General features: G+C 43.0%; 1 protein-coding gene across 7 annotated transcripts in view; it reads left to right on the forward strand.

Moving 5' to 3' along the window:
- KCNIP4 (potassium voltage-gated channel interacting protein 4) overlaps positions 1-20,702 on the forward strand; it is a 434,206-nt gene that overhangs the window by 223,654 nt on the left and 189,850 nt on the right. Inside the window, exon 1 of one of the 7 annotated variants that reach the window (XM_089524728.1) lies at positions 8,198-8,396. The exons of 4 other annotated variants lie outside the window; for them this stretch is intronic. In XM_089524728.1, the coding sequence (XP_089380854.1) occupies positions 8,297-8,396 (100 nt within the window). In that variant the 5' untranslated portion in view covers positions 8,198-8,296. Of the gene's footprint in view, positions 1-8,197; positions 8,397-20,372; positions 20,601-20,702 lie in introns of those variants that run through there. 2 more of the 7 variants (XM_089524733.1, XM_089524734.1) reach the window with 2 other exon arrangements.

Genomic DNA, 20,702 nt, shown 5'->3' on the forward strand with positions numbered 1-20,702 from the left:
GGGATCCCACCACTCGTCCTCCAGGTCTCGGCGCGGCGTCGGCGCCCACTCCTCCTCGTCCGAGTAGGTAAAGTCCCCTTCGGTCCGGGGGTCTCTCAGTTCCACCTCCTGGTGAGGCCCCTTTCGTTGGAAGGTAAGGCGGGTTCGGAGAGATACGGGGACGCCGTCTCTCCCAGGGCTCCTCTTGACCTGCACTGACCCTCTCTCGTCCGCAGCTCCCCGACCTCCTCTTCCGCGGCTTCTCCCTCCTCCCGAGTGCCACTCTCCCTTCCTTCTTATCCCTCCTCCGGGGCTCCTCCCCTCTGCCCGCTCCGCCCCTTGGCTAATTCCTTCCTCCCTGTCCACCTGGTCTCCTTCCACCCCTCCGACTCTCCCAGTCTCCTGACTCCCCTCACTACATAACCCCCCCTCCAAGAGAGTTGACGGGTGTGAAGGGGTCCAGGTGGCCTGTCGAGAAAAAAAATCGGCATTAGCATGTAACAGTCCCTGCCGATGATGTACCGTGAAGGCATAGGGTTGCAAAGCCAAGTACCACCTAGTGATACGCGGATTGGAATCTTTCATGGAGGCTAACCACGTCAATGGGGCATGATCAGTTACAAGCTGAAATGGGGCCCCCCACAGATAATAACGAAGGTTTGTGACCGCCCATTTAATGGCCAGCACTTCCCTTTCTATTGCCGCATACCTTTGCTCAGCCAACTTTAGCTTCCTGCTTAGATAAAGAATTGGATGTTCCCCATCTTCAAACTGCTGGGACAACACTGCGCCCAAACCCCACTCTGAGGCATCTGTTTGCACGATAAAAGGCCGGGAGAAATCCGGAGCTCTTAATACCGGATAGCTACATAACTGTGCCTTCAATTTCTCAAAGGCTTCCTGTTCTATTCTTCCCCAACGGACCCTCCGGGGTTGTCCCTTTTTAGTTAAATTCGTTAATGGGACCGCAAAGTGTGCGAAATGGGGGATAAATCGCCGATAATACCCCGCTAAGCCCAGAAATTGTCTGACCTGTTTCTTTGTTTGGGGAGTTCCCCATTCTTGTACCTTCAGCACCTTATCAGCTAAAGGTTTAATACAACCCTGCCCGACTCTGTGTCCTAGGTACTGTACCTCTTTACAGGCTATGGCACACTTTTTGGGGTTAGCTGTTAACCCTGCCCGCCGTAAGGCCTCCAATACCCTGCCCAAATGCTGAACATGTTCTTCCCATGAGTCACTAAAAATAATGATGTCATCTATGTAGGCGGCTGCACAGAAGGACAAATCTTGCAGGATTTTGTCCATTAACCGTTGAAAGGTAGCTGCTGCGCCATGTAACCCAAAGGGCATCCGGGTAAATTGAAACAACCCTTTAGGGGTGGCAAACGCCGTCTTTTCCTTGTCCTCTGGTCTTAAGAGGATCTGCCAATACCCCTTCGTAAGATCAATGGAGGACAGATACTTGGCCTGCCCCAGTCGTTCCAATAGATTTATAGCCCCTGGCATCGGGTACGCATCAAATTTCGATACCCTGTTCACCTGTCTAAAATCCACACAGAATCTAACTGTCCCATCTGGTTTGGGTACCATCACGGGTAGGCTACGCCAAGGACTTTTAGATGGCTCTATCACCCCCAGTTTCAGCATTGTCTCCACCTCCTTATTAATAAGTTCCTGCACCCGCCAGGGCCAAGGACGTATGGGCAGCCTCACTACTGTTGCTGGTTCCGTATGTATAGCGTGCTGTATCACCCCGGTACAACCCGGTTCCCCTTGGAAAACCTCTTTAAAGCGGTTTTGCAAAGCCCTCACCTGTTGCTGTTGTCGTTCATCTAAAGGTGATAAGATGGGAATGTCCCCTGTCTCCAAGAAGTCCTCTGCTTGAGGCCCTATTAACCACTCCTCCTCCTCCTCCGACTCGGGTTCGGCTTCTCCAAATAGAGCCTCTCGCACCCTCCAGGCCTTTAGGAGATTAATGTGAAAAACCCTAGTCTTAGGTGGGTCTCCCCCCATCTTTACTTCATAATCCACCGGGCCTAGCCTCCTCACTACCTCGTAGGGTCCCTGCCATTTTGCAAACAATTTCGCCTTCTGGGCTGGTAGCAATACCAAAACTTGTTGTCCCACCTGCAGGTTGCGCTCTTTTACTTTTCCATCAAAATAACGCTTTTGTTCTTCCTGGGCCTTCCCCAAATTCTCTCGAGCTAACTGCCCTATTTCTTTCAGGTGCTGCCTCATTCTTAAAATAAACTGGAGTTCTGATTGAGAGGTGGGGGCCTCCTCCTCCCAACCCTCCTTCAGAATATCTAATATCCCCCTGGGTTTTCTCCCATAAACCAACTCAAAAGGGGAAAACCCCAATGAAGACTGGGGGACTTCTCGAAAGGCAAACAACAAAGGTTCTACCAATTGGGGCCACGTTTTGGGATGTTTTTCTACAAACTTCTTGAGCATATTCTTTAAGGTTCTATTAAAGCGTTCCACCAGGCCATTGGCCTGGGGATGGTAAATTGTCGTCCTGAGGGGCTTTACTTCTAGAAGTTCCCACATCTTCTTAAGGGTCTGGCTCATAAAATTGGACCCTTGATCCGTCAAAATTTCCCTCGGGAACCCTACTCGGGAAAATATCTTTACCAACTCTTGCGCCACTCGGGTCGCTGGTATCGACCGTAGGGGTACCGCCTCAGGATACCGCGTAGCGCAGTCTACCACTACTAATAGGTAGCGAAATCCCCCTGTGGCTTGTTCCAAAGGCCCCACGATGTCCATGGAGATCCGTGAAAACGGTTCTTCAATGATGGGCATCGGAATCAGCTTGCCCCCTGGCGGCCCCTTCCCCTGAAATAACTGACACTGGGGACATGAGTTACAAAAGGCTTTGACCTCGGCATACACTCCTGGCCAGAAAAATCTCTGGAGTATCCTCTGAGTTGTTTTCTCCACCCCCAAATGCCCAGCCATAGGTATCTCATGAGCCAGCCGCATCACCTCTCCTCTTAAGGCCCTAGGAATCACCAATTGTTCCTCACTTTCTTCACCGCCCGTCCGGGGAGGGACTTGATAAAGCAGGTCTCCCCTGATCTCAAACCGAGGCCTTGCCTCCCCCTTCTCCGTTTGGGCTTGCCTCCAAGCCTCCCTCAACACGGGATCGTCCTGCTGCCAGGCCACTAGCTGGGCTCTTCTTACACCCGCCAGGTCTAACACTAGAGGGCCGGGGGAAGCGTCCCCTTCTAACCCTTCTTCCTCCGCTAGCAATTGCCTCCACTCAGGCCAATCCCGCCCCAACAGAGCTTCCCTCTTCAACGTAGGGACCACCCCCACCTTCAGCCATCGGGCTTTCCCCTCTACCTCTGCCCATACCCATACTGCCTTATAGGGCTTCAAGTCGCCATGAATACAACGCACGTTTACCGCTTGGGCCCCCTTAACCCCCGGGGCCTCCCGCACCAAGGTCTGACTACACCCGGAGTCCACCAACGCTCCTACCTCCCTTCCATTGACCCTCATCCGTACTACTCGGGCCGGGGAGGGCCCATTACTCACCTGAGCTGCTTCCCAGGAGTCGGCCCACGAACATTCCATTACTGGACAGTCGCGGCGTATGTGCCCTTCCACACCACATGTATAGCAGACCAGGGGCTTGCGGAGAGGCTCCTTGGACGCGGCCTCCCGAGCGCCTTTCACTGCTCCCCCATCCACCTTCGGGGCATCGGGCTCCACACGAGGTGTCCCTGCTCCGGGCTCTATCCTCCCCATTCCTCTTCCCACAGCCGCCGGCCCTTTTCCTCCTCTCACCGGGAAGCCCTCCGTCAGCCGGCGATTCCTTCCTCCTTCACACTCTTCGGCTGCTGAGAAGGCCTCCATGAGGGCTACGGCGGCCTCCAAATTCTTGGGTCGGTGGCAACGGACCCAATTACGCGCCTGTAGAGGTAGCGCCCCGACGAACTGCTCCACTAGTACCAGCTCCGCCACCTCGACCGACGACCTCTCCGCCGGCTTGAGCCACCGTAAACCACTCGCCCTAATCTTCTGCCCCAGGGTCCTGGGGTGGACCCCCGGTCGCCACCTTAGGTCCCTTAGGCGCAGCCGATATGTCTCCTCCGAGATATTGAGGGTCTGCAAAATAGTTGCTTTCACTTTCTCATAGTCTCTAGCATCTTCGGCCGCCATGGTGTCCACCGCTTCCTGGGCGGGACCCGTCAGGCATGGTGTCAGAATAAGAGCCCATTGCTCTTGAGGCCACTGGGCCGCGGCCGCCACCCTCTCAAACGTATTGAGGAAGGCCTCTACGTCGTCTTGCGGCCCCATTTTCATGAGCTTCAAGGGGTTCAATCCGACAGTCCATGTCAGGCCCCGCTCCTGGGGTTCCCCGGTCGTCAGCCGAGGGGACCGCCATAACTCCGCCAACTGGGTCACTAACTGGGCTTGGGCTTGCTGTTGGGAACTGCACACTTGCTCCAGCATCCGCGTCTGCTGAGCGGACACGTGTTGGAGTAACAGCTGTTGTTGCTCAGCAAACCAGGCAAAAAGTTGTTCCTGGGTGGGCCTTTGCCCCGCCCTGGGGGCGGTGCCCGCATTCTCCACCAATGTGGGCGGGGCTGGGGTAGCTGGCTGCATGTTGCTTTAAGAAAGAGGAAGTTCTAGGCACACGTGCGAAACAAACTCTCGAGGCCCGGGTTTGCTGCAACAGTGTCTTTTAATAGTTCCACCAAACACTCTTCCTTTTTCCCCGGTGTGATCAACAAACATAGGCCAACGGGCCAAACAGACTCAAACTCTCACGGCTGCGGGCGTCCACCCTCACTTTCCCCGTCCTTGGCGTCCCCTAGGTCTCGACTCGGCCTCCCCCCGGAGTGTTTCTCCAAAGGCTCCCGGTCAGCCTTGTCGCAGTCCTGAGGTGGGGAACCAGACTCCCACCTCTCCCCTTTGGGATCCCACCACTCGTCCTCCAGGTCTCGGCGCGGCGTCGGCGCCCACTCCTCCTCGTCTGAGTAGGTAAAGTCCCCTTCGGTCCGGGGGTCTCTCAGTTCCACCTCCTGGTGAGGCCCCTTTCGTTGGAAGGTAAGGCGGGTTCGGAGAGATACGGGGACGCCGTCTCTCCCAGGGCTCCTCTTGACCTGCACTGACCCTCTCTCGTCCGCAGCTCCCCGACCTCCTCTTCCGCGGCTTCTCCCTCCTCCCGAGCGCCACTCTCCCTTCCTTCTTATCCCTCCTCCGGGGCTCCTCCCCTCTGCCCGCTCCGCCCCTTGGCTAATTCCTTCCTCCCTGTCCACCTGGTCTCCTTCCACCCCTCCGACTCTCCCAGTCTCCTGACTCCCCTCACTACAGGGGGAAATAACAGAATCATGGAATCATATAATTGGAAGACACCTCAAAGGCCATCCAGTCCAACCCCTTGCCATGCAGGAACACACAATCAAAACACCCCCAACAGAGGGCCATCCAGCCTGTGTTTAAAAACCTCCAAAGAAAAAGACTCCACCACACTCCAAGGGAGTATGCTCTACTGTCAAACAGCTTTTACTGTCATGACGTTCTTCCTAATGTTTAGGTGGAATCTCGTTTGCAGTAATTTGCATCCATTCTCCATGTCCTAGGCCTGTTACAGACTGCCAAAATAAAGCTGCTTCGGGTCTCTTTGGAGGTATGCTATTTAAATGATGCATGGGTCCTAAGAGTCTGGAGGTCGCGCCAAAGCCACACTCCATTCCTAAGCACTGGAGTGCAGCTTTGGTGCAGCTTCTGGATTCTTAGGGTGCATGCATTATTTAAACAGCATACCTCCAAAGAGACCCGAAGCAGCTTTATTATGGCAGTCTGTAACAGGCCCTAGTCTCTGGATTAGCAGAAAACAAGCTTGTTCCATCCTTAACATGACATCCCTTCAAATATTTAAATAGGGTCATCATATCACCTCTCAACCTTCTCTTCTCCAGGCCGAACATACCCTGCTCTCTAAATCACCCCTCATAGGATATGGTTTTCAGACCTTTCACCATTTTGGTTGTCCTCCTCTGGACACACTCCAGCTTGTCAATGTCTTTTTTGAATTGTGGTGCTCAGAACTGGACACAGTATAACAGTATAACAGTGTTGCATTTCTGACATATGATAATAAGTTACTTCATTGTTGTGATGACTTGCATCTAGTTATTTTTAAATTTAAAGAGTCTCTTAAAGCATTTTGACAGGGAAAAATGTTTTATGCCCGTCTTTTATCAATTTAAGCTCCCCCCACTACCAATTAACAGTAATGGGAAGAGAACAAGTAACACAATGAGTTAATGCTTTATGTTGCAAAAAATAATGGCAACTAGAATCAGTAACAGGAATGACTGCTAAAAAATAATGTTACATTCCATGCACAGAGATATGGACATATTGAGGATGGGTTGGTTACATTGGAATTGCTGGAACTCACGAGTAAGAGAGAGCATGTGGCTTTTTCTGTATTGCCACAAAATTTGCTACCTCAAAGGTAGCATGGGAAGAATCAGGAAAAAGCCTCACTCATTTCAACAGTGAGTTGGTGGAAGAAGTGGGCTCCATTGCCAGCCCCTCTTCTATAGCAGAAAAGACAATGTTTGGAAATTTACTTTTAAAAAGCCATTCATTCCTGTTACTCAATACAGTGTTCAAAAAGCTATTGATTGTAATGATTCAATATAGTGTTTGTTTGTTTGTTTTTGCATTCTTTATGTTCCTCCTTAGATTTTTGTTATTTTACATTAGGTGGAGCAATGAAATTTGGACTGAAATAAAAATGTCATAAAGTGTGAAAATCTCCAGTCACAATGTCTCAAAAGGTTTCCCATAGTGCTCTTTATGAGCAACTTTTTAAAAGGACTGTAAAAACTTTTTCTCATACATTACATTGTAGGTAACTGCATTACTTGTAATTCATTAGTTCCAGGTTGTTAGAGGAGGGCACAAAACAGGGGTGTACAGAATGGATGCCACATGTTACCTACCCTCGGTGTAGCAGGCAAAGTAGTAGTGCTAGAGTCCCAAGGTTTCCCAGCGTCTTGTAGGGTTATAGAATTGTAGCGTTAGGAGGAACTGCAAGATTTATCTAGACTAGTCCCTTGTTGATAAAGAAAATCTACAGCTACAGCATCCCTGGCAGATGGCCAACTAACTTAGGCTTTAAAAATTTCCATGGATGGAGAATTCATGAGTGCATTCCAGTGTTGAAGAGATCTGGCTGACAGGATGGTTTGCAGGTCTACGGATCTAGAGACAGTAAAGAGTTCTTTACAGTCCACAAGCAAATATTTTTTGTTCACTTTTATTATTAGTTGAATTTAAAAAAAAAAGTTTACTCAGATATATGTCCTGCTGATCTCAGCAAGAGTTGATTTCTAGAAAGTTATCTTTAGGATCCCATTCTCCGCTTGTATGAGTAGACAATGGCATTCTAGCAAGGCTTAACTAGGACTTTGAACTGTATTTTGATTAATGTTTTGGCCCAGAGCAGTGCCTCCAGTTTCTGAGCTGGTAGAAACCCACTTTGTTTGGGAACTACCAGGCAATTATGTCTTGGGAAACTTTTTCCTGCTTCCTGAATTTCAGATTAGGTGCTGAAGGGTGATAAAATCCTCTTCCCTAAAGTGATTACAAGCATCTTTGGGGAAATTACTACTTGCCAAACAGTTATCTTAATGTCTTTGCTACGTCTTACAGTATATTTGCATATGGATTACCAAGTAGCTCACAGAGAAGTTTACTACATTAGTTTTCAAGAAAGGAACATCTAAAGATTTAATCGTCTGTTTCTTTACATGTTCTCAGTCTTACTTTGAAACCACACCTTTCCGACCCTCAGTGTCCAATGCAAGTCCACATATTAGTTAGCTTCAGTTTCCCCGGCAACTGAACATCCACAACAATGCAACCGTTTCAGCCATCCTAGTATATGAGGAAAGAAGGGGGGGGGGGGATATCCCCAGATGTGCAGCTCCCATTTCAAGATGCCTCATATTCTGCAGTGGACAATCTGTTGGATGACCTCTTGGGCCCTGGGGTAATCAGTACTTTTCTCCACACATGTCTGTTGTTTTGTGTCATAGTGATAATAAGCAAAATAATAATCCTGACAGGCCAAGAGTTTATCCAGCTGCCACTTCTGGCCTCCGCTAGTGTAGATTGAATGCATTCACACTCTCTGTCAGTCAGTCGGTCTCTCTCTCTCCCTCTTCCACCCCCCTTCCCTTGCCGCTGTAGATTTCTTAATGTAGTTTAATGGCTTTACAAAGAAAGCCAGGCAGACGAGTTCTTTCCTCAGTAGCTGTGCCGGACCATGACCTAGCTCACCATGAACCTGGAAGGGCTTGAAATGATAGCTGTCTTGGTTATGATTGTGCTCTTTGTTAAAGTGTTGGAACAATTTGGACTGATTGACTCGAGCTTTGAAGGTAAGAGAGTGACTTCTAAAATTACTTTCCATTTCTCTTAAGGGGGAGTTGTGCTATGAATGGCGTCTGTTAATGAGACTTTTACGCTGCTACCTGAGTGATCTTCAAAGTAAAGCACACGCTGGGGGTGCTTCAGGGTAAATGTTGCAAGTCAAAGTGTTGTTTCCCCCCCTTCTTTTTTAATGCATCTGAACTGTGACAGTCACTAAAAATATTCCCACATACTCTAGGGGAAGGGGATGTGATGGGAAGAAAAGTTTAGCTAAGACTCCTGGTAATTGTATTTGTATTTGGTTTAAGAGGATGAATAGATATGACTTTTACATATTTTTTTTCAAACCTGAAAATTGTGCTTTACTATGATGACAGATCGAAAATGGTGTGAGAATGAAGGCTGGGACAACTATGCAATGTAAACCTAATTCTGCCTGTAATAATCTGTAAAACAAACTTTCAAATGATTACATTTGGTTGAGAAAAGTTCCATTTACTACAGGATTGCCCTGTAACTTTGTATTTTCATTTCCAAGTACTTTATTGTTTGATTCCGAGTAATTTATAGTACTTTGTGTCCAATTTGATAGCTCATTTCTAATTTAGAAGACATGACTGAAGCAAATAGTTATATAGATTTTTATTTTCCATATAGTTGCATAATTTTGTCTGTTAACTAATTTTGTAATTCAAGTTGTTAAAAGGCTTGATCATTTAGCTTTATTGATCTACACTCACTGCATAGTTATCAGCATATAGTCCACATCCTGATTCTCTACATACAATATAATGTAGAGTGAATAATTGTTTTATCAAGTTTTTTTAAGGCACCAATCTGAAATATACCTGGCATGCATTCAAAATATTCCATAAATGTGCACTGTATACCATAACTGTGCACATGGCACTAAGGACTTGCTCTGTCAGTAGATTAAGGTTTTTGAATATAACAAGGAAATAAATCAGCAAGATGTAAGTTTGCTGTTCTGGCATGGCTTAAATTAATCCTGTTTATATAACCCTTTAAAGAAATGTAATCTTTTCTACAATTCCTTGTACGTGAGAGAAAGTTCACAGGAGGCTGTGTTTTCCTATTCTGTGCTGCACATTTAGGAAGCACACACATTATCAGCATTAATCAACTGCAGCTTCTGAGACGATGATGCTTCCTCAGTCGCAGTACCCAGCACATTTCTGTAAAGAAGATTATTTGGGAAGCTTATGTATCCATTAGAAAAAAAATACAGTATAAATCATGGGGTGTTTACTTTTGCAGAGCTATTCATAGTTGCTGACTTCATTTTCAGAGAAAATGGGCTATCACAAATTCATTGATCTCTTTCAAAAATGCTGTGTTAAAGTAAAGTGTGTTGCTAGAAATTCATATTTGTAAATAATTGTACTTACATGTTAGGGGTTGTTTCTGTATTGTCTGAACAGTTGCACTTGTCCTCCCAGTGTTTCCAGAGCAGATTCTAAAAGTGGCTGGGTGTTTGTTCGTGGATTGTGTTAAGCAGTAGACTGAGAAAGCACACTGACTTGCACGGAATAATCCTCTATGGGTCTGTAAGCATCTAGGCAGCTCAGCTGAATATCCTTGTTTCTAGCATTTGCCTGGATGTGTTTTGCTTCTTTCTCTTTATCAGATTCTCCTCATTCAGACATCCAACTAAGGGTGAGCTTTGGAAAGAATGCTTTGCCAATGTAGCGCTAGAGAAATGCAGAAGTAGTGAAAAGAAGTTGGGGGAGAAGTGCTGGAATGCCATGCCAATATAAAATGTTTTAAATTAAGTAATAACATTTATAAATAGATAGAAACCAAAGAAGAATCAATCCAGTTACTAGACTTGACTAATTTATTCATCTTAATTATTTAATTCATTGCCACTGAACCACCTTGAATTTAGTAAATTCGAATGAGTTTGTGGAAAGATAATAGCATGTCTGTCTCTTTCATATGTAAAACCTTTGCATACCACTTAAAGTTTACTATGAGATTATGTACTCATTCATAGTTGTGTTTATCTGAAATAAAGAATATGTTGGCCCATAAATCCCTCACATATTATTCAATGCCAATTACACACACATTGTTGTTGTTGTGTTTCTTCAAGTTATTTCCAATCTATGGTGAACCTCTCACAGTTTTTGTTGTTATTGTTGTTCAGACTTTCTCTGAGGCTAAGAGAACATGACATGCCCAAGATCACCCAATAGATTTTCATCGCTGAACAAGGATTCCAATCCTGGTCTCCAGAGATATAGTCCAGTACTCAAACCATTATGTTACTCTGTCTCTTTCTCGTATATATACATAAACATATGATGGTGGTGTAGTGGTGTTTGCCTTCAAGTCATTTTTGACTTATGGTGATCCTTAGGCAACCCTATCATGGGGATTTTATTAGCAATTTTCTTCAGAGGGGTTTTGCCATTGCCATCCTCTGAGGCTAAAAAATTGTGACTTGTCCAAGGTCAACCAATTTGATCCCAAGTTCAGTTTGACATAAAGACCTTCAGGTTTATGTTTCTTGTTAAGGTCTTATAGTATTACAAAACAAGCTATTCAGTTATGATACTGAGGATTGGTTGGAAAAGTTACTTTTTTGGAGTATAACTCCCAATATGCCCTAGCTGGCTTGGTTACTGATCATGCTAGCTGATAAATTCTAGGAATTGTAGTCCAAAACTTAATGCTTCCAAGTTCTGTCCATAATTCCATGATGCAAGTGAGATCCCTCTCCTATCATCACAATAGATGGAATAAGGCCCTCTGGCTGCCTTGTTCTGGAATGATCAGGATCACATGTGTAAATGCCCTTCTTTTGGGAACATCTGTCTTGCTAACTGCTCCTGGGACCTGCATTTCCTTTTCTTCAAGCCTAGAACTCAAACAGACAGGCCAGAATAAAGCTGCTTCAGGTCACTTTGGAGCTATTTTGTTTAAATGACACATGCATCTTAAGAAGTCCGAACCTGTGCCGAAGCTGCACACCAGTCCTTAGGACTGGAGCATGGTTTTGGCATGGCTTCTGGCCTCTTAGGATGCATGTATAGTTTAAACAGTATACCTCCAAAGTGACTTGAAGCAGCTTTATTTTGGCCTGTCTGTTCGGGCCCCTTGTTTCTCCCATTGGTAATTTGCTATAACTTCAGCCACATCAGAACAGGAATGGGAAGACATAATTCAAGGAGAATCATGAAGCTCATCTCAAGCTATTCTCACACTGATACAGGTCTTGGGTCCCCAGAAAGTGGGACAAACTCTGAGTGCATTTGATTTGTTGTTGAAAGATGAGTCTCTTCTATGTGATTGAACCCTGTGCTCTGTAAAGCTGTTGGAAGAGGCTGGAAAAGACAGTGGGGTCTATTGTTTGAAATCAGTATAATTCTTTATAATTTATAATTAACGAGACTATGTGTGAAAGGGATCAAAGAATCTAAGTAGACCACAAGTTGAACATGAATCAACAGTGCGATGCGGAAGCTAAAAAGGCCAGTGCAATTTTAGGCTGCATTAATAGAAGTATAGTATCTAGATCAAGGCAAGTAATAGTGCCACTGTAATCTGGTTTGGTCAGGCCCCAACTGGAATATTGTGTCCAGTTCTGGACACCACAATTCAAACCGAATGTTGAGAAACTGCCAAAGGGCAACTAAAATGGTGAAGGGTCTGGAAACCATGCCCTATGAGGAACGACTTAGGGAGCTGGGGATGTTTAGCCTGCAGAAGAGATGGTTAAGAGGTGATATGATAACCCTGTTTAAACATTTGAAGGGATGTCATATTAAGGAGGGAGAAAGTTTGTTTTATGGTGTTCCAGAGAACAGAACCCGGAAAAATGGGTGCAAGCTCCAGGAAAAGAGATTCCACCTCAATATTAGGAGGACCTTCCTGACAGTAAGAGCTGTTCAACAGTGGAACATACTCCCTTGGAGAGTGGTAGAGTCTCCTTCTTTGGATTTTTTTAAACAGAGACTGGATGGCCATCTGTCAGGTATGCTTTGATTGAGAGTTCCTGCATGGCAGGAGGGCTTGGACTGGATGGCCCTTGTGGTATCTTCCAACTCTATGATTCCATGTTCTATGGTTCTTTTTCTTTGTTGTTATTCTAGAAAATTGGCACTAGTTGAAGTAGTAATAATTTCTATACTGCTTCATAGTGAACTCAGCATGCTCTAAGTGGTTTACAGTCTTTAATCCAATTGCCTGCAGCAAGCTGGGTACTCATTTTACTTTGAGCTATGAAAGAATAGAAGGCTGAGTCTGGAGCCCTCTGGGATCGAACTCATAACCTTGTGGCTGCAGTACCAGCATTTAATCACTATGCCACCAGGTTAAATGGCTCATTTGACCATTGTTAGGCCTGTCCACCAGATGAGATGCTGTTCATTTTAATGAGTCCCATACTAGTCCGAAATGGAACTTCTTAAAACCCAACAACCAATTTTAAATATGACAGATGCTTTGGTGATGATAGCACCTTCATTAAAAGAAAAATCTGGAAGTGTGTACAAATTCTTAATGTTAGTCGCAATACCAGAGTTCAGCATTATAGAAGATTTTATTGATGTTTATTAAGCACTACAAAAAGTCGTTGTTAGGAAACTTTTCACAAGTTTTCTGGTATGAATTGGTTGATAATGACTGTTGAATAAAAGCAGAAATATATTCATTTTATTTATTTATTTATCATTTTGTCTAATGTGTCATATTTTGAGATCTGTGTTATAGGTGTATTAGAAATTGAAAGATTATTTTTATTCTATTATTCTATTAATATTAAAAGTCTATAGTAGTATTAATATTCCACTATTCAACCATTTCTATCATTCTTTGTTGTGCATTGTTGTTGTATGCCTTTAAGTCATTTATTTCCTATGGCGGCCCTAAGGTGACCCTATCATGAGGTTTTCTTGGTGAGCTTCTTCAGCGTTTCTTTTGCTAGATTTCACACATTATTCAATATTTCTTTCAACTGTTGCTGTAGCAGTGATTCTAGACTCATAAAGTGAACATGTTTTTACCTGTTTGACACTGTGGACCTGAACAGACAGGCCAAAATAAAGCTGCTTTGGGCCATTTTGGAAGTGTTCTGTTTAAATGCTTCGTGTGTCCTAAGGGCCTGGAAGCCGCTCCAAAGCCATGCTCTATTCCTAAGGACTGGAGCACAGCTTTGGCACAGCTTCTGGCCACTTAAGATGTGTGTGTCATTTAAATAACATACCTCCAAAGTGACCTGAAGCAGCTTTATTCTGGCCTGTCTGTTCGGGCCCTGTGTTGTGAACAGAATACAAAAAGTCAAAATGTATTGTTTGTTGTCATTAATTTCACCTTGTTTTAACTTCCAGTAAAATACTCATGAAAAAACTTTGTCTCAAACACAATATCATCTCTTTCAGTTTTATGTTGTTATAGTGGTGGTTGTGGTGTGCCTTCAAGTCACTTCTGACTTACGGCAATCCTATGGCAAACCTATCATGGTGTTTTCTTGGCATGATTAGTTCAGACGGGGTTTCCCTTTGCTATCTGCCCAGAGGCAGACTTCTGAATAAGAATAAGCTTTATCAGAGGGGAATAAACACACTCACTCATGCAAACAACACACAGAGGATCTAATGAAATCAAACGTGGGAGATTAGGATAGATATGAAGCATCACTGGTGGTGATCATTACCTATGCGGATCTTGACTCCAATTGCTGAGGGTCCGGGATGAAGAGAGGACTCAATAGTTCCCTTGAAACGTGGGGAATGGCAAGTCCTTTTTAAAAGTTTGTATGTCTTTTTAAATGATTTTATACTGTTTTATGTGATGATTTTATTTTATTTATTTTTTAATTGTGAAGATTTTTAAATGGACTGGGAGCTGTCTTAGGTCCCACTCTGGAAGAAAGATGGTATACAAATGAAATAAATAGATGTAAATAAGTAACATACATTAACGTCTTTTCTTGCTATGCTTATGCCATGGCTTAATGTGTTTTCCCAGTGCATATGACTGGCTGGCAGAGGTAGTGAAATGTAAAATATCTTTCTGTCTGGATGAAAATAAATTATCCTAGACATTAGAGGTGACAGTACTTCTAAATGAGGCCTTTACTGTGCAATTCCCCTGCCACAGTCACAGCAGATCCAGATTACAGTATATGAAATGGGTGCTGTCAAAAATAATCTTGATGGCTCTTAGTGCTGCATATCAAATATTCACGTATATAGCCATAAGCTGGAGAATGTAAACTTACAAAGGAGAATTCAGGGGAAAAAATAGGAAGTTCATCTTACTGAATACAATCACTCTAGTTTATATTTGGGCTTGACTGAATTACATCCAGAAAAGTTACAGTAGATCTTAAACATCTTTATAAAAGTTACATCAACAACAGGGTAGAGAAAATACAGTCCCTTCATTCCATTTTTTTTTTGCAGTTTCCAGACCCCCAAGGCCCCAGACTGCCCCCACCCAAATTAAAATATTTTCTGACACTCCCAAATGCCCAAAAGCAAGGACTGCCCTTTGACTGAGTTCCAGTCTGGCACATATGTTCTACTGCAGGGTTGTTAAAGGGAAGTTGCCTTAGTGGAGTCTCCTTCCTTGGAGATCTTTAAGCAGAGGCTGGATGGCCATCTGTTGGGTATACTTTGATTGAGAGTTCCTGCATGGCAGGGGGGTTGGACTGGATGACTCTTGTGGTTTCTTCCAACTCTATAATTCTATGATCCCATACTGTTGTCACTTTGAACTGACATTTAAAAAGCTATGAAAGTAATACATTCCTATTTACATCAGGTTACAAAATATTGATCCTATGGTATCTTGCTCATGTACGGAACAATCTGATGGGATCCCAAGGCACAGAATTGCACTAGTCTGCACTAGAATGCATCCAACTGTGATTGTAAATGGCTGGAGGAGGTGCTCCCATAATGACTTCATAGGAGGCTCAATTGTATGCATGTACATCTTGGTTCTTACATGTTTTTCTCATTACATGTGTGGGAAGACTAGCATTGTCACTGTACCACAGTGGCAGTGAGCCTGTTGCCCTTCCAAAGTAGTTGGCATACAGTTTCCGTCATCCCCCTTACTATTGGGCTGGTGCTGATCGATGCTGTGATCCAACAACCTCTGGAGAATCACAGAGTTCTCAAATCTTTTTATTAAGTAGAGATGCTTCTAAATCTCACCTCCTGGGAAATCTAGGAAATGATGGTGTTTCTTTTTAGGGTATTGAGGGTAATGTACAGAGTTTTAATTTAAAAATTCTCAGAGCTGTTTGCATAATAATAAAAACATATCACCTATAATACTTTTTCTGCATCAACAACTTTACACCTTTTTGTGATTTCACAATTTTAAAGTGCTTTTTTCTATGCTGTGCATACTACTTGCTGAATTATATCCTCTTTTCTTATAGAGTATGCTGTTGCTTCCAAAATTAAGATAATTATTTTAGATGTATGTGTTTGCTTCCCAATTTGTCACACTTGGATAGACAACTGGATCTTTTAAATAGTTCCACCTAGACCTAATTAGTACTGAAAGATCTGGGGGCAGAAGTATATCTCAGATAAAAGATACACAGGTATGTCTTTTTCTCAAACAGAAAATGTTTATTAATGCCACAATTAATTTGTGCACAATTTAAAACCAGTTTAAGGATACCGTAATTTACTCTTCAAGTGACTTCCTTTAAAGGTGGTGACTAAGCTTCCGCAGATACAAGGGTGATTAGGAAGTATGAAAGTCATCTACTCAGTCATCTACTTAGTGCCTTCTGGGAAGAAATACAGTATGACCCCATATTTGTAGGGCTTGTGTTCCAGGACCCCCGTGGAACCATAGATAATAGAGAACCCTATTATTTTTCAATGAGATGGCCCAAGCATACCATAGAATCGTACTGGAGAACCTAGAAATACCTAGAACACTTCTCTAGGCATTTCTATGTTCAGCACCACGCATTGCAAGGAGCTCATGGTGTGCGTGCGCCACTGTGCCGCCATGAGCATGACCCCATTAGAAGCCCATTCAAGCATACGTGGAATTTCTTTTATGCGGGGGGGGGGGGGGGAGGTGGTCCGGAATACATTTTTCTTAATTTAATTCCAAAGTTTTCCCTGATTTTTCATTTATTTTATTAATTATTTCCCACCAGAACCTCAGCATCGTACAATATTCCCACCATATATGCATATATGTGCCTTTACTTCACTCCCACTACCATGCCAACAATTCGATGGCATATCTTTCATTATATACGATAACTGCTGTTGTGTTCTATGCCATCTACTAATTAATTTCAACTGTTGCTCCTCACTTTAGTATATTTATTCTGAATAATTTCATTTTGCCCGTTTAGGATTTGTTTACTACTTATTTTGATATATTTTCCCCATGATATTTTACAGTTGAACATTTTAAAGTTCATTAATGAATAGGGTAGAGTTTGGAATATTTTCCCTCTTTTGCAAAGTTTGTGATTTGATTGTGGCTTTCATGTGTCAAAACTTTCCTCAAAAAAAGGAAAGCTCAAAACACAATACTTTTCAAAAGAGTCAGTCGACACCTTCCAGAGCAAGTCAGCAAAATAGTAAATAAATAGGAAGACATATTCATGTTATGTGAAAACCTTCTTTTAAAGCCAAACTACAAGTCACAGATTCTGAGTTCCCAGTATAATTTCCTTCTCATAGAAACAGTTATGAGCACCCCATTTAGATTTCATAATAATAATAATAATAATAATAATAATAATACATTTTATCCTGCCCCTCTTTGCAGCGCAAATGGGGCGGCTTACATTAAAATGTACAGTCCATAGTATAACACTGTAAGCCCTCCCCGCTTAAAATACAATTAAAGCATTTATAATTTAAAACAGACTTAAAACTATAACATAGCAACAATAAGAACAATAACAGATAGACAATGGCTGTAAACAAACTAGAGGACAACAAGTTAAGTTTTCTTTATGCTGGCCAGGTATCTATTCAAGAAAGGCCTGCCAGAAGAGATCCATCTTCACAACTGTCTTGAAGCTGTTTAAGATGTTAATATGGCATATTTCAGCTGTGACACAGGAGTTTATCACATTAATGAGATCCTGTGGGGAAATGGCAAGAAAACAAAAGTTAAACGAAATTTAAAGTACATTTGAATTTAAACATGACTTGCAAATTTGGGGAGTTTATCATACTAGGGGACTGCCCAAGGGAAATAATGCAAAGTTAATCCGAACACAAAGCAGAGAAAACCGGCAGCTTTTTTTTACTTTCGGGTTGTTCCAAAAGTAAAAAGCTGCCGGTTTTCTCTGCTTTGCGTTCGGATTAACTTCACGTTATTTCATGTTAACTGTGACGTCATTTGATAAACTTTGGGCATTTCTGAGTTTTCTTTGCTTTAAATCTTGTTTAACTGTCATTTTCCCACGGGATCTCGCTAGTGTGATGAACTCCACAGGGAAGAGACGATCTAACCTTTCCTCACCTATGGCATGGCCCTGTTCCAAGTTGCCTGCCAGATGCTATTTTCTGCAGAGAGGAATCCTTGCAAGCTTCAGTTAAAAAGGCTTTGAGGGTTCTTTGCTGTTGTTATTGACCAGGAGCTCCAAGTTTCCCTTAACATGAGACTAATAAGAGATGCAAGGTCGGGAGCCTCACCCCTTTGCAATGTGACTCAAGTCCAGCAGAGAGGGGTACTTTGGTGCTTGTACGACAGTCAAGTTATGTTGGGAGTACCAAATACAGAGCTCCAGTGTAGCATGATCCTTAGAAGTAAACAAGATGATCAACAGCCTCACATTATGTACCTGTTGCTGGACTCTATCACTTCAGACTAGAGGTGAGGAATCCTATATAGGAGTACAAAATCACAAGAAGGAAATGGGAGCTAGCTGACTGGGGGAACATGCCACCTACTGCCTCCATGACAGAACTGGTCCCCCTCCAATGGTGCTCCTTTTATTCAGCACCTGCCCTCACTTTCCCTTCTTTGGGGACCAATTTCTGCATATGAGGGCTCCCAGAAACTCTTTAACAAGATGGAGAACTCATCACCTTCTGAAAAGTCTCGAATTCTAAAGGCTACCAGGCAAACCGATGGCCAGAGATTATGGGAGTTGTAGTATAACCAGACTGGGAGGGCCACACATCCTAGAGCCCAATTTGCAGCATATAAAGTGAACATGTCAATGAGTAGAGAAATGCCTAGAAGTCTTTCCTCCTGTTCACACTAGGTATGACTCAGTACGAAATTTTTGCTGAAAGCATATTTGAACATTTACTCATTCACATGGATATGTAACACAGTAGTTCAGTTCAGGCACTTTTCATACTATATTTCGCAATATGGACACCAGTGTCTCTTCACACCACACAGGTATAGCACTATGATTCTGTTTTAACTGTCATGATTCTATCTTATGGGATCCTGGGATCTGCAATTTAGGAAGGGTATTTAGAAGTTTCAACCAGAATGCTATAGTTCCTTCCTAAAGTAGGGATCCCAGGATTCCATAGGATGCAGCCATTTCAATTAAAATAGAGTGTGGCATTATAACTATGCAGTGCGAAAAGTTCTCCGGGCAATTTATACAGTCTAAATGTTACTATCTTTATCAGTGCAATTGATTAAGACATTATATTCTCTGCGCAATTTCTCTGGAGGGCAGTACTTTATTGATAACTGTATTTGAACACTAGAAGTTAATCTTAAAAATATCCTCCTGCAAAATACCAAGTATCTTCTAACACTATCATACATGTCATTTGATTAGTAGCACAACAAGAGCTCACACTTGAAGAACAGAGAGTGGAAACATTTGACAGAATTTGCAGTGAAAGCAGAAAACAAAATATTGTACAAAGTACCTGTCCTAAAATGTCCAGTACTTTTTTAGCCGTACCCTTCCTTTAATCAGGAGAATTCAAAAAAATATTAATACCAACTCAAAGAAATATGCAGAACAAAGTATTTTAGAGCATCTCATATATTGAGAAAAGTGCCATAGATAGATAGATAGATAGATAGATAGATAGATAGATAGATAGATAGATTAATATTAATACAACTCTCCACAACATCTCAACATCAAACTGAAGATTAGCATATTCTCTGACATTGTGTAATTAAGCTGCAAGTGAGACTGCAAAAGACTGCAACTTTAAATGGAAGCAAATGTTAACAGACATTTACTTCCTTTTATTGACAGAGTGACATTGAGGAGATTGAGCACTGTTCTGATTCACAATAAAGAGTTTTAAATTTTCATTGTTTTGTCCTGATTAAGAGATATGCAAATATAAAAGTACTTCTTGCTTCAGCAGACACAAGAGGTTCTCAAGGTTAATTGCACTACTTAGAGCTATACAAAAGCTATAACCAGGGGGAAATAATAAGCATGTCATAAAATTTTAATACATCCTAATCCTGGGCATGTTTACTAGAAGCAAGTCCTACTTTATCCAGTGGGACTTTGGCTGCATCTACACTGCAGAATTAATGCAGTTTGACGCTACTTTAACTGCCATGGCTCATGTGACTATATTTAGCCTTTTCTGTCAGAGAGCTCTAGTGCCACAACAAACTACAAATTATAGGATTCTATAGGATGGGTCCATGACAGTTAAAGCAGTGTCAAACTGCATTAATTCTGCAGTGTGACAGCAGCCTATATTACAACTAATAATATCTATTTTGCAGCTGTCTTCTTCGGTCCGTTCACTTTTCACTTTCACAAAGTGAAAGTTAGTTCACTTTTGTACCCAGGAGCTGGTGGGTGCTACCTTTTCAATAAGCCTCTGTAGCTGTATCTTTAACAGCAGTGCTATGGATTATCTCTGCACTGTGAATTGCTTCACCTGATCCCTTGTGCTGACCAAGGTACTATTAATAGCACATCTCTCTTTCCCTCCCTCCCTCCATACTCGTTCTTAACCCTCGTTCTCATTAGATACATTACCAAGCATGTATGTTGTACATGTGCTTGGACATATGTGAACAGTTCTTTTGTAGTATTTTAGTGCATGGATGAGAGCCAACAGGATGTAGTCGCTTGAGTATTGGACTTAAAGTCTGGAGATCAGGATTTGAATCCCTACTTGAGCATAAAAACCCATTGGGTGGCCTTGGACAAGTCACACTATTTCTGCCTCAGATGATGGCAGTGGCAACCCCCCGCTGAAGAAACCTGCCAAGAAAACCCTATGGTAGGTTCACCTTAGCATCACCATAAGTTAAAAAAAAATGACTGGGAGGCACACAGCAACAAACTGCATAGATGTGTTGGTCAAGCTTTGGACAATCTGTCA

The sequence above is a fragment of the Sceloporus occidentalis genome, unplaced genomic scaffold (assembly GCF_023333645.1).
Source record: "Sceloporus occidentalis isolate IW3139 unplaced genomic scaffold, rSceOcc1.0.p SCAF_5, whole genome shotgun sequence".
NCBI classification, from domain to species: domain Eukaryota; kingdom Metazoa; phylum Chordata; class Lepidosauria; order Squamata; family Phrynosomatidae; genus Sceloporus; species Sceloporus occidentalis.